The sequence below is a fragment of the Glycine max genome, chromosome 4 (assembly GCF_000004515.6).
Source record: "Glycine max cultivar Williams 82 chromosome 4, Glycine_max_v4.0, whole genome shotgun sequence".
Lineage (NCBI taxonomy): Eukaryota > Viridiplantae > Streptophyta > Magnoliopsida > Fabales > Fabaceae > Glycine > Glycine max.
The window spans coordinates 45,261,754-45,274,446 of record NC_016091.4 but is presented as its reverse complement, the minus strand read 5'-3'; the positions used below and the strand labels follow the sequence as shown (position 1 = coordinate 45,274,446).

At 33.8% G+C, this 12,693-nt stretch overlaps 2 protein-coding genes across 2 annotated transcripts; both read left to right on the top strand.

Moving 5' to 3' along the window:
• The first annotated feature begins 365 nt into the window (after nt 1–365).
• LOC100818764 (elongator complex protein 3) lies at nt 366–5,474 on the top strand. The gene is made up of 9 exons (XM_003523081.5): nt 366–976; nt 2,010–2,079; nt 2,183–2,355; nt 2,687–2,861; nt 3,256–3,422; nt 3,554–3,773; nt 3,934–4,038; nt 4,687–4,839; nt 5,133–5,474. Exons 1-9 carry the CDS (start codon nt 507–509, stop codon nt 5,292–5,294), a joined length of 1,695 nt encoding a protein of 564 aa, XP_003523129.1. The 5' UTR covers nt 366–506; the 3' UTR covers nt 5,295–5,474.
• Nucleotides 5,475–6,478: 1,004 nt separating this feature from the next.
• LOC100779022 (heme chaperone HemW) lies at nt 6,479–8,909 on the top strand. Its single transcript, XM_003522374.5, has 2 exons — nt 6,479–7,672; nt 8,100–8,909. Exons 1-2 carry the CDS (start codon nt 6,876–6,878, stop codon nt 8,761–8,763), a joined length of 1,461 nt encoding a protein of 486 aa, XP_003522422.1. The 5' UTR covers nt 6,479–6,875; the 3' UTR covers nt 8,764–8,909.
• The last annotated feature ends 3,784 nt before the right edge of the window (nt 8,910–12,693 follow it).

The window sequence follows — 12,693 nt, the reverse complement described above, 5'->3', positions numbered from 1 at the left end:
TGTCACATGTACATTGTCAACTATCACGTAGGCATATAATATGTTTTCGTGGCACATTCTTTAATTATAATAAAAGTCTTTTAATGGTATAACTAAAATGACAAATAAAATATACTTTTGGGAGCCTTTTTGGAATCTTAATCTTTAAGGGACCTAAGTGACAATGAATGACACTTTTGGGTAAGACACTAGTTTAAAAACACTCACAGAGTGTGATTAAAAGAAAAAATGAAAATAATATTGAAAAATAATTATACTTTTTTTTAATAAAACCTATACTTTTTACATTTTACTTGAATTAAAAAATTTATTTTTATTTTTATTTTTTTTTATTTCTATCATGTAAACCTAACACCCTAGTCCTTGAGAGTAGTCACAAGACTCATTCACATGCGATGCCAATTTCCAGTTGAAACTTGAAAGAGAAGGATTTGCGAAAACAGTGTATTATTTTGCGTTGCTAAAACCCTGTAACCCGACTTCCGTTTGGGTTTTTCACTGTGCCTATGGCGGCGGCAGCGGTGGCGGAGGTGAGGAAGGCCCCACGGCCGGGCAAGGGCGGGTACGAAGCGCACGGCCTGAGCGAGGAGGAGGCGCGAGTGCGCGCCATCGCGGAGATCGTCAGCTCCATGGTGGACCTCTCTCACAAAGGCCAGAACGTGGACCTCAACGCGCTCAAGTCCGCGGCGTGCCGCAAGTACGGGCTCTCACGCGCGCCCAAGCTCGTGGAGATGATCGCGGCGCTCCCCGACGCCGAGCGCGAGACGCTCCTCCCCAAGCTCCGCGCCAAGCCCGTCCGCACCGCCTCCGGAATCGCCGTCGTCGCGGTCATGTCGAAGCCGCACCGGTGCCCGCACATCGCCACCACCGGCAACATCTGCGTCTACTGCCCCGGGGGACCTGACTCCGATTTCGAGTACAGTACTCAGTCTTACACTGGTTACGAACCAACCAGCATGCGCGCAATTCGTGCGAGGTAGGGTTTATGTTAGTTTTGTCTTCTGTGTTAGGGTAAATGGAACTGATTTTAAGAGTGAATAGTTGAGTCAAATTAATCCCTATATTCTGTTGATTTTGTTAAGAGTGTATTGTGTTAGGATTTTGCTGTGAATCCTATGTTGTATTTTGTGTTAGGGTTACTAATCAGGCTTGAGGTTCGTAAATTGCCGATTGTGTGTTTCGTTCGGTAATTTGGTTGTTACTTGCGTGTTTCATCATGAAGAATAGTTGATAGAAATTAGAATGCACGTTTGGAGACACTAGACGATGTTTTTGTAGTTAAACTAGTTCGTGTGTATTTTGTTGCTCAAATAATTAGGGGTGTCAGACTTGAATTTTTCGGTCAAATGGATTTTTGTTGTGAAAACTAATTTGGCCATGCTTAAGGGGCATTAAACATATTTTTCATGTCATTTGGGATTAATTTGACTATTTACTAAGATAATAATTACATTAAGTACCAACTTACCAACTTAGTGCGGCATGGTTAGTAGATAATCTTGCGTTGTCTTAACTGTGTAGTTGGGGTTTGATTCCCATGTTTGTGAGTAATAAGTGTTGTTAAATAGTGGCCATGGCGGAATGCCATGGTGGGTTTTTGCCAACTTCCGTAGGCAATTTGTGAAGGGAGACCCACCATAAGGCGCAATTGTGTGTTTATATGGCGGAATTTTGGCCTTCCACCATGTTCCACCAACTGCCATTGATAACTGGTGTGTATGAAAAAAATATCAGTTGGGAGAGTTTGGCTCCTCAAATAATTTCAGCATCTCGCGAGATTAGTCGCTGCCTCTTGGTTGGGAGATGCCTTAGTTTCTCCAGTTTTTTTTTTTTACAATAAGTGATGATTATACTAGTAGTTTTGTAAATTTAGTGACTTAAGCATCACTGTTTGTGAGAAGGTTTTGTGCTAGTCTAGTTTTATTTTGTGTACAACCATTCTTTGAAGGGTATACATTGTGCCTTGTGCTAATTTTTTTATCATGATATACTTATGGAACTGGATTTAGGTATAATCCATATGTCCAAGCGAGGAGCAGGATAGATCAGCTTAAGCGTTTGGGTCATAGTGTAGACAAGGTTTGAAGCTCATTTTATATCTCTTGAATATTCCAATCCAAGTACATGAAATGAGAGTAGATTTACTGTGTGAAGTCCTTGTAACTATGGTTGTTGTTTTCAGGTTGAGTTTATCTTAATGGGAGGTACCTTCATGTCACTTCCGGCTGATTACCGTGATTACTTTATAAGAAATCTTCATGATGCTTTGTCTGGACACACATCTGCTAATGTGGAAGAGGCTGTGGCATACTCTGAGCATGGGGCAACCAAGTGTATTGGTATGACGATTGAAACGTAAGTTGTTAATATTTGTGAAAGTTTGGAGCCTTGGTCTGCTGGTCAAGTACAGTTACGTGTCTGTTTCTTTTTTTGGTTAATAAAAATAATGCATGGTAGATCAACAGCTTGTGATTAAAACAATATACTTCATATAATCTAAAAAGTTATCGCTCCGACATAGATTGGTTTAGTTATGGAATTTCTTGGGTGTTTCTGCATTTTTTTGTTTGAGCTTATCTATAATTAATTGATTTAGTGAAAACATTCTGGGAAATTTGTGTGGCAATAGCGTGGTGTAACACATCTATGATGAGCTTATCAAGTTCTGCACTTTTAAATTTATCAGGAGGCCAGATTATTGTCTTGGGCCTCACTTGCGCCAAATGCTTTCTTATGGTTGTACACGATTGGAGATTGGAGTCCAAAGCACCTATGAGGACGTTGCTCGAGACACAAATAGAGGACACACTGTTGCTGCTGTAGCGGATTGTTTTTGCCTGGCTAAAGATGCTGGTTTCAAGGTTTTTTACTCTTATCTCAATCTGCACACTCAGTAGAAAACATAACTTTTTCCTGACCAACCATTATCCTGTGTGTCCCTCATGCTGCATCTTTTTAGATAAAAATTTATTGATACATATTCCTGCACATATATCTTTAATGAACTTTTTTCCATGTTTACTGCATCATCATATTTGTATAGGCTAGAACTGTAGCAAGCTTTAGATAGATTTATCAGTATATAAGCCAACTTTTTGTATGTTTAAATGTATTGCCTGTAATATTTTTACATTTCTCTAGTTGTATTCCCTGTAGAATATGGACTAGGTTAGTACGTCTCATCTTATGAATGTTATCCCACTTTCTCTTTCTTCTCATGTAGTTTTTGCTTAATTTTTTTGGCTTTTGCTTTAGGTTGTTGCTCACATGATGCCTGACCTTCCTAATGTTGGTGTTGAAAGGGACATGGAAAGTTTCCGGGAGTTTTTTGAGAGCCCCATGTTTAGAGCAGATGGGCTTAAAATATATCCTACACTTGTAATTCGTGGAACTGGGCTTTATGAGCTCTGGAAAACTGGCAGGTATATATCAAATGTTTTCTTATTATTGGACTGCTTTTTCCTCAAACATCTCAATTTTCATCTTAGTATTTATTAGTTTTTTTTAATGTCCTGTAGAAATTAAAAAAAAAAATTCATTAATGTAATTGTAGGTATAGAAACTATCCACCTGAGCAACTTGTGGACATTATAGCAAGGATCCTTGCAATGGTACCCCCATGGACACGTGTTTATAGAGTTCAGCGGGATATTCCCATGCCTCTGGTTACCTCTGGGGTTGAGAAAGGAAATCTGAGGGAGCTAGCATTAGCTCGAATGGATGACCTGGGATTGAAATGTCGTGATGTTCGGACCAGAGAAGCTGGAATCCAGGTTATTATATAGAACTGGTTTTGTTTGGGAATTTTCTGTAGTGGTTTTGTTTGGGAATTTTCTGTAGCAAAGATTGCAAATGCTTTGAAATTCTGCTGACACAATTTGTTCACTTGATACCTTTTTGGAGCACCAACAAACATTTTGTATTTCTCTTTAGGATATTCACCACCAAATTAAGCCAGAAGAGGTGGAGCTTGTTCGGCGTGATTATATGGCAAATGAGGGTTGGGAAACATTTCTATCATATGAAGATACACGGCAGGTAATTTGATCTTTCTTCCCTTTTTTTCTATTGCTAGTGCCTATTCTTATGTCTACTCAATCACATATTCTCCAAAATTTTCCAGCTTCTACAGTAGTTTTTTTTTTTTTTACATGTAAGGAGCGATATAGGACAGTATTCAAGAGTGTTCCTCTTTGCAGGGTACTTCTAAGAAAAACAAACCAGGATTATTCCTGTACTCTCTTGATTAAACTAAGTTGCTCTACTAGGGTACTGTGGCTGTCCTACTCAGGTTTCAAATGCTCTCAGAACAAAGGAAATGCCAATTATGCTTAAGTCTAAATTACATTAGCCACTTAAAGGGGATTCATAACCCAAATATAATAAAAAGTATAGATAAAATCTAATTAGATACGTAATCTTAATAAACATAAATTACTTTAAACTAAACATCTTATCCAAGATAAAATCCCCCAAAATAAGGAAAGATATCTATATCTTAAACAACACAAGTATCTATTTATCTCCAAAATCCATATTTTAAAAATAAAATAAATAATCCTAATTAAAAATTGTGACTTGTAAATGTAGTTCATAACTGGCCTTGTTCCTTCTTTAATTGCAAATCAAGAGGGATGTGTCTCAAACACAGCAATGACCTTGTGTGAACTCTCTGCTTGTAAACAGGATATCCTTGTTGGTTTGTTGCGACTGCGAAAATGTGGCCGCAACACTACTTGTCCAGAGCTTATGGGGAAGTGTTCTATTGTTCGTGAACTCCACGTTTATGGAACTGCTGTACCAGTTCATGGACGGGATGCTGACAAGCTACAACACCAGGTAACACTGTCTTGCTAATATGGAAATGACATAAACATGAATAGAAGTTTTCACATGATTTCATTGGATTAAATCATTAAAAAGTCTGATTAAATTCGTTGACTTTTTTTTTTGGATTCTGGAAGCTGCCTGCCAAGTTTTTGTATATAAAATTCTTTAGACATGTATAATAACCGAGAAAAAAATGCATTCTGATACTCATACTGTGGCCTTCTTAATAACATGTCCCTTTTCGTATCCTTTTTCTATTCTTTTACTTGACCTGCTTTGGACCAAAATTATTGTTTTAACAGGGTTATGGCACACTTTTAATGGAGGAGGCAGAACGTATTGCTTGCAGAGAACACAGATCAACAAAAATAGCTGTAATTTCAGGGGTTGGCACACGCCATTATTACAGGAAACTGGGATATGAGCTTGAAGGACCTTACATGGTGAAATATCTAGTGAAATAACATACTAGATGTTTCTTATGTAGTTTTGTCGCATTAGTTAATTATATGTTTTATATGTCAATCACAAGACATTCGATTGTGCTGAAGATCCCTAACGCTCCCTCCCCCAATGCTCTCGGCTAGATTGGTATTCATAATTATCTAGCTTTATTATGAAATTTAATAAACATATTTTTGGTAGGTTCCTCTTAAAGTTGCATCATCGATTGCACTCATGTTTGACTTGCATTCACTCTCTTACACAAGTTGCCCGTATGGGTTAATGCGAGTTTGTCAATTTAGAAATGTTTCCACTTGCTATCAATTCATCTCTCTATTGGTGAATGGACAAGACTCAATATTTTTTTTTATCATCAATAGTTTAATAACGAGGAGGCTGTATATATTTCGCTAAAGGGAAAATGATTTGTACCCTCTAAAGCAGCTCCCCAACCCCCTTTTGCCTAAAAAAATTAACCATTTTAACTTATAAATTCATAATGTCATTAATCAATCTTGTCGAAAATTTAATCAAGTCCATCATATTATCATTGGCCAATCTTGTATGTGACTAACCAAGCATAAACTGATTATAGTTAAGATGTTGGCTAGAGAGAGAATGGAACTTATTCGAGAGGATCTAAATTTAGAGGTAAAATGACGAGTTCAACCTAAAAAAGTTAACAGGTATTATTCAGACATTAATATTTATATGGGTTAATTGTTACAAATATAACTGAATTTAACATATCATTTCTGTAAATATTTTAAATTGTAAAAAAAGTTTGTTTGTTAGAAGAAGATGAAAAAAACAAAATTGTGAAATACCTAAATTTTTAATAATTGATATTTGTATATGCTACAATCATGGAGGGGGGAAGAGCTATCTGCTTAGTACTTTTTCGCTGTGCCTGTGCCAGCCTGATGAATTCGTAGGACACTAGTAGTTATGTTTGGATCGTAATTTGTAACTTCTAGTCAAGAATGGGCGTAACTTAATTATATTAGATGCTTCTATCGCAATAGTAATTTAGAGAACATTGGAAATGCCAGTTAAGATAATTTGCAATAGCATCATATTTGAAGTCCTAAATTGATCAAAAAATATTTGAGGTCCTCCTAATCTATGCTCAAAATAGTTAGGAATAGTTCTTACTTCTGTATTGCCCTTTCTTTAACTAGGAGACATACTGCTTATCAAGTACATGGTAATTTAGGATAAAATTAATTTTAAAGAATCTATTTTAAACATTAGGATTTGTGAGAGAAATTGATTACGAGCGTTAGATCCCATACATCATTTTACTTAAACTAATTTTTCATTCACCAAAAAAACTTAAAACTATTTTTTTTACAATAATATAGGTTAAGAAAGATAAGAAAAATATCTTGTCAAATAATTTAGACAATAAATAATGTGAGCCAGAAAAAATTATGAAATGTAGAATAGAAAGTTATTGAGTTAGACTCTATATATCTCAACATCCTCGTCATTTTTGGAGCCCTACACTCGTTGCTGTCGTGCATAACACAACGTACCTCGTCGTCTCTCTCGTTCATTTCCTTTATCAACATCAAAATTTACGTGCCCCCAGATTCGTCATGCTTAAATCAACCTTCACTCCCATTTTCTGGGTACTTACCCCCAAACCCAAACCTCCAAAACTTCCCCCCCAGGCAATCACCAACACCTTCTTCACAAGCAGCACGACACATGTTCGACACAATGCCCCTCTCAACCCCACCACCCCACCACCCCCTTCTTCAGCCTACATTCACCTCCCTTTCTGCCGCAAACGCTGCCACTACTGCGACTTCCCCATCGTCGCCCTTGGCTCCGCCTCGACCCAAACCAACGACGACCCTCGTGTCTCCAACTACATCCACTGGCTCTGCCGGGAAATCAGTGCCACCAATGTGGACCAACCTGCTGATGCCAGCACCATCACACCCCTTAAAACGGTCTACTTTGGAGGCGGGACACCCTCGCTGGTGCCTCCTAGGATGGTTGCCTCGGTTTTGGACACTCTGAGGTTGAAGTTTGGGCTTCGTGAGGACGCCGAAATATCGATGGAAATGGACCCGGGCACGTTTGATGCTGAGAAGATGCGAGAGATGGTGGTGCTGGGAGTGAATAGAGTGTCCTTGGGAGTTCAGGCGTTTCAGGAGGAGCTGTTGAGAGCTTGTGGGAGGGCACATGGGCTGAAAGAGGTTCATGAGGCTATTGATGTTGTCAAGTTGTGTGGAGTTGAGAATTGGAGTATTGATCTTATATCTTCATTGCCTCATCAGACGAGTGAGATGTGGGAGGAAAGTCTAAGGCTCGCCATCGAGTCACAACCAACTCATGTCTCGGTTTATGACTTGCAAATTGAGCAAGGCACGAAATTTGGACGATTGTAAGTCGCAGTTATGTTACACTAGCAGAAGCAAATTTTTAAATTACGGTTGTGATTGCAGTTTCATTGTGATCTTTGATATTGTGGGAAATTGCTAAGCTTGACATCAGATGTCAAGGTTTTTTGGCTCTTCATGATTTGTCTGTAATTTTCCACAACGTCGATGCAACTGCAATCTAAAAACTTGACATCGGATGCAGCTGTAACTACGGTTGCAGAGACCCCAAAAACCTTTACATTGCAGCAGCAATCACAGTTGCTGAGACCCTAAAAATCTTGATGTTGCAGGCACAATTGTGGTCTTTAAGACCCTAAAGATCTTGATGTTGGTGTCATCAAATGTTTTTTAAAACCTTGACCAGCATTGAGGGCTTTTTTTTTTAAAGTAATATAATGATTTGGAATCTGAAGGTGAAAATGTTTACAGGTACTCCCCAGGGGAATTCCCAATGCCTTCTGAAACACAATCAGCTGAGTTCTATAAGATGGCTTCAAGAATGCTTTCTGATGCAAATTACAACCATTATGAAATCAGCAGCTACTGCAAGAGTGGATATGAGTGCAAACACAACTTTATCTATTGGAAGAACAAGCCTTTCTATGGCTTTGGCCTTGGCTCTACTAGCTTTGTTGGTGGGTTGAGGTTTTCAAGACCAAGAAAGGTGAACGATTACATTAATTTTGTGCAGAATCTAGAAAATGGATTAGTAAATAGCTCTGTTAAAGGCCACATTAGTGGCAAGGACACAATCATGGATGTGGTGATGCTGTCCCTAAGAACTGCACAAGGCATAGACTTAAAGAGTTTCCAAGAATCGTTTGGCAGCTCTGTTGTTTTGTCTTTGCTTGAGGCTTATAAACCTTATGTTGAGAGTGGACTTGTGGTTTGCTTGGACGAGCATAGGAGAACCATTAGAATAGATGACCTTAATTCTTCTTTGAGCAAAACTAATGCAGAGGGAAGGGTGGCTTATATAAGGCTAAGTGATCCAGAAGGTTTCCTTTTATCAAATGAGTTGATAGCCCTTGCTTTTGGGGTTATTGACTCTTGGAAGGATATGCCTCCGTACAAGGAAGCAGAAGCTACTTGAAAGCATGAATGAATCTGTTAAAGCAACACACAAGTTATAGATGATATTATCTAACAATTATTTTGTGTCTATTTATACAGAGCAAATATTTGTTGTAATTCGGGGATGGAAATTCAAACACTAATGATGGGCATCCTTACATTCTATTGACATAGGTCACATGATGTTCATAACAAAATAATAGTTCATGAAATGGGATCAATTAAGATTATACTTAATTACACTTTTTACTTTTAACTTTTTTTTCTTATTAATTTTACTTTTGACAAATTAATTTAGCACATTTTATCCTTTAACTTTTTTAAAAAAAACTTGCACATTTTACCTTTCCTTACCTTGTGCCCTGTACGAATGTTGGGTTTAAAATTTATGATTTTCTTATATTATTATATTTTTCTAATATATTTATCAATTTTTTAAAAATTTTATATATGTTAGTATATATATATATATTAAAATAGTTTTACGTGTCTCATTGAAATTTTTTTCCTACAAAAATACATATGAAATTAAGCATAGGAATGACAGTGGGTGGAGCGGACGTAGGTATCCATTAAGTGGATACCTGTGAATTTATTTAATATTTTAGGATATCCGTGGGTACTCATGGATATTTTTACAAAAATAAAAAATAGTTTAAAAATATTTCAACAATTTTTATTTATTTTAATATTTTCTTGAAAAATACTTTTAATTGTTACAACTAAAGTTATTCAAATATTCTACGATCTATATAATTAAAAATATCCACCAATAATTCTAAATAAATAAATTTTGTGAACTCCAAATAAAATCATCTAAAAATTATTCTCCAAAACATAAACTCAAATAAAAATGCACTGAAATATAAGTCCAAAAAAATATAGTAAAACATAAGTGCAAACAAAAAATGTATATAAATAGTATTTACGTATTTAAGTTTGGTAAAATTAAAAAAAAAAAGAATATTTGAGTATTTAATATGAATAAGTAACACGTATCAACATTTACGGCTCTCATGTTCATTAACAAACGGATAATAAATAACACATGTACCCACTAAAGATAGATACTCATTTAGTATCTACTGTGAATTTTTATTCGCGAATATGTCCATATGGATTTCATTATAATTCCTAGTCATGCATACTATTTTTAACTAAATATAAAACAATTTACTATATATTTATTTTTTTAATATTTTTAATTAAATGATAAAATATAATTAAATGGTTTATCATAAATAAGTGGGATATCTCCTCACTTTAGTGATGTTTTTTGTATGTTTCTTTGTTATGGTTTTCTTTACAAAAAGTTGATTTGTTTTTTTTTTTCTTTTTTTGTGATGTCATGCTTAATTTTTTTTTATCCATGGAGATCGCTCCTGCACACTTGATTCGGGCTAACAAAAGTTGAATAAAGTTATTTAGTTACAATAGTTATTTAGTTACAATAGAATTCTTTGTTTTATTTAATTTATCTTTGTAAGCTTTAATCTTCATCTAATTTTGGTTGAAATTGAAGGAAAAATTATATTAATGTTAATTATTTGAACTGATACTTGATAATTTGTTTAATTTCATATTAAATTATTTTGAAAATTTAATTTCAAATGTATTTTTCCTTTTAACTTGAATTAATATATTAAGCCATCTATCTACATAAGTTTTGCTTTTAGTTTTATTAAGGTTAATTGTGTTTTAAATTAAATTAGTTCCAAATAAAACCTGTTCATTAAATGTTTTTTTAACAAATGTCATAAGAAATGAACATTTATTAAAATAAATAAATATTTTTTTATTAAATTTCAATCAAATATTAACACACGGATATATTTTCATCAATGATAAAATTTTGTATAATTTTCATTTCAAGATCTAAATTTTTATAATGTAAAAAATGTTATTAAATAATTTTTTATAATTATTTTATTATAATTCATTAAATATTTTCATGAATAAATGTCATAGGAAATGAAAAATTATTAAAGTAAATGAATACATATTTTTTCGTGATTAAATTTCAATCAAATATTTATGAAGGGATATATTATCATCAATGGTAAAATTTAAATTTTGTATAATTTTCACGTGTAAAATCTAAATTGTAGTATAATAAAAAATTTGTTAAACAATCTGTATAGTTATTTTATAATAATTATTATAAAGGATACAATAATGTCATATTATTATCGAACTAAAATATACATCAAATAAAAATTATATAAGAAAATAAAATAAACATTAGATTCATATAGTTAATTCATATAGTTAGTGTAAAAATTTTGCTGCAAAGTATTGTTTATTAATTTTTATCAATTTGACTGAAACAAATATATTATAATTAAGGTAACTATTTAAAAAGTAGTTATTATTAATAAATAAAAATGATATTGATTACTTTGGAGGGAATAGATATAATGTTATCACATGATATTATTCCATATTTATAAAAAAAAATTATATAAAATAGATAGATAATAGATTTATTGATTTAGATGCATTCATTCATAGACTCAAGTTTCTTCCGTAGAGTTCTAGCATGTAAATTATTAGCATTATGAATCAAAACATAATCTAGTCACTACCAAATAAAGCCGCAAACCATCTCATATGTTTTTTGGATTTTGACAAGCATATTCTTCATTTTACCTCTCTACTTATGGTAATTAATGTCATTCAAATATTTCATTCTTCCGTAATAAGCCCCCATCATTCAATCAAGCAAAACTGCAAAATACCAACTCTGATGTCACTTATTGAGCAGGATGGGCATCAATGGAAGTACTACAAATACCAAGGGAGCAAGTTAACCTTTCTTGCTTGAAAGAATCCATGAGGAGTGGAGCTAATAAACTGTCACAAAACTATTATAGCAACCTAAACAAAAATCTGAATGTTCAGATAGAAAACCCACAATCTTGTGATAATAGCTCTGAAGTTTTTTTTAAAAAATGGAGCACAACTGAACACCAAAAAGATATATCTCACATTGAGTAAAGTTTCTCCTACCAAATACAATTGCAATGCCATTGCTCACACAAGGAAAAGCGTTGCACACTGCAAACGCCAAAGAAAAGGAATACACCTTAATTTGGAAAGTGATCTCACCTTGTTGCACATCATGATCCCTTAAGTGTGTTTGAATCGATCCAGTGATCTGCATCATATTCAAATACTCTTTCTCCACACATAACATCTATTGGTTGTGGATCTGTTTCAATGAAATGTGAAAACAAAAAGTATTGTAAATGTTTTTTTTTACAATGATCTTGTAAGTTCACATCTAAGATTTTTACAAGAAACCATCTAAGATTTTTAGATACCTAAAAGCTTATTTAACAGGGGGGGGGGGGGGATATAAGTATGACAATTGTAAGAAGGAGAAGAAAAAGAGAGAAGTGCACGCAAGTGAGTTACTCAGGTGTTTGAAAAAGTAGAGTGACAAAATCATTCACATTATTTTATTGTGAGAAAAATAGGGAAATGCATATTTAAAATATATTATGAATTAATCTGTCATTTGATCTTTATGTTTACACCATCTTTACATTTCAGTTTGTATACTTAGAAATTATTCATTTTAATATCTACACATATATATTTTTAATATGTTTCGCTTATTGTACCTACTATCTTTAACATGTTTTAATTTTTATAATTTTGGACGAAATTTCCTAAAACGAATTAAAAAAATACCTTTTCATCTTATTAAAATTGTGGTCCCAGATTATTTTACCCAAACCAATAAAATATAATAAATAGATAAAAAATAATAATTTTATGAAATTAATCTTATATCATCGTTAATTTATTTATAAATTTTATTGTCCATCTTTAATATTGTAAGAAATAAAAAAAATAATCAATATATATTTATAAAAACTAAAACAAATTCTTTAAAAAAGCTAAAACAAATAGTTTTTCAACCTAAAAACTAAAATGTCAGTAG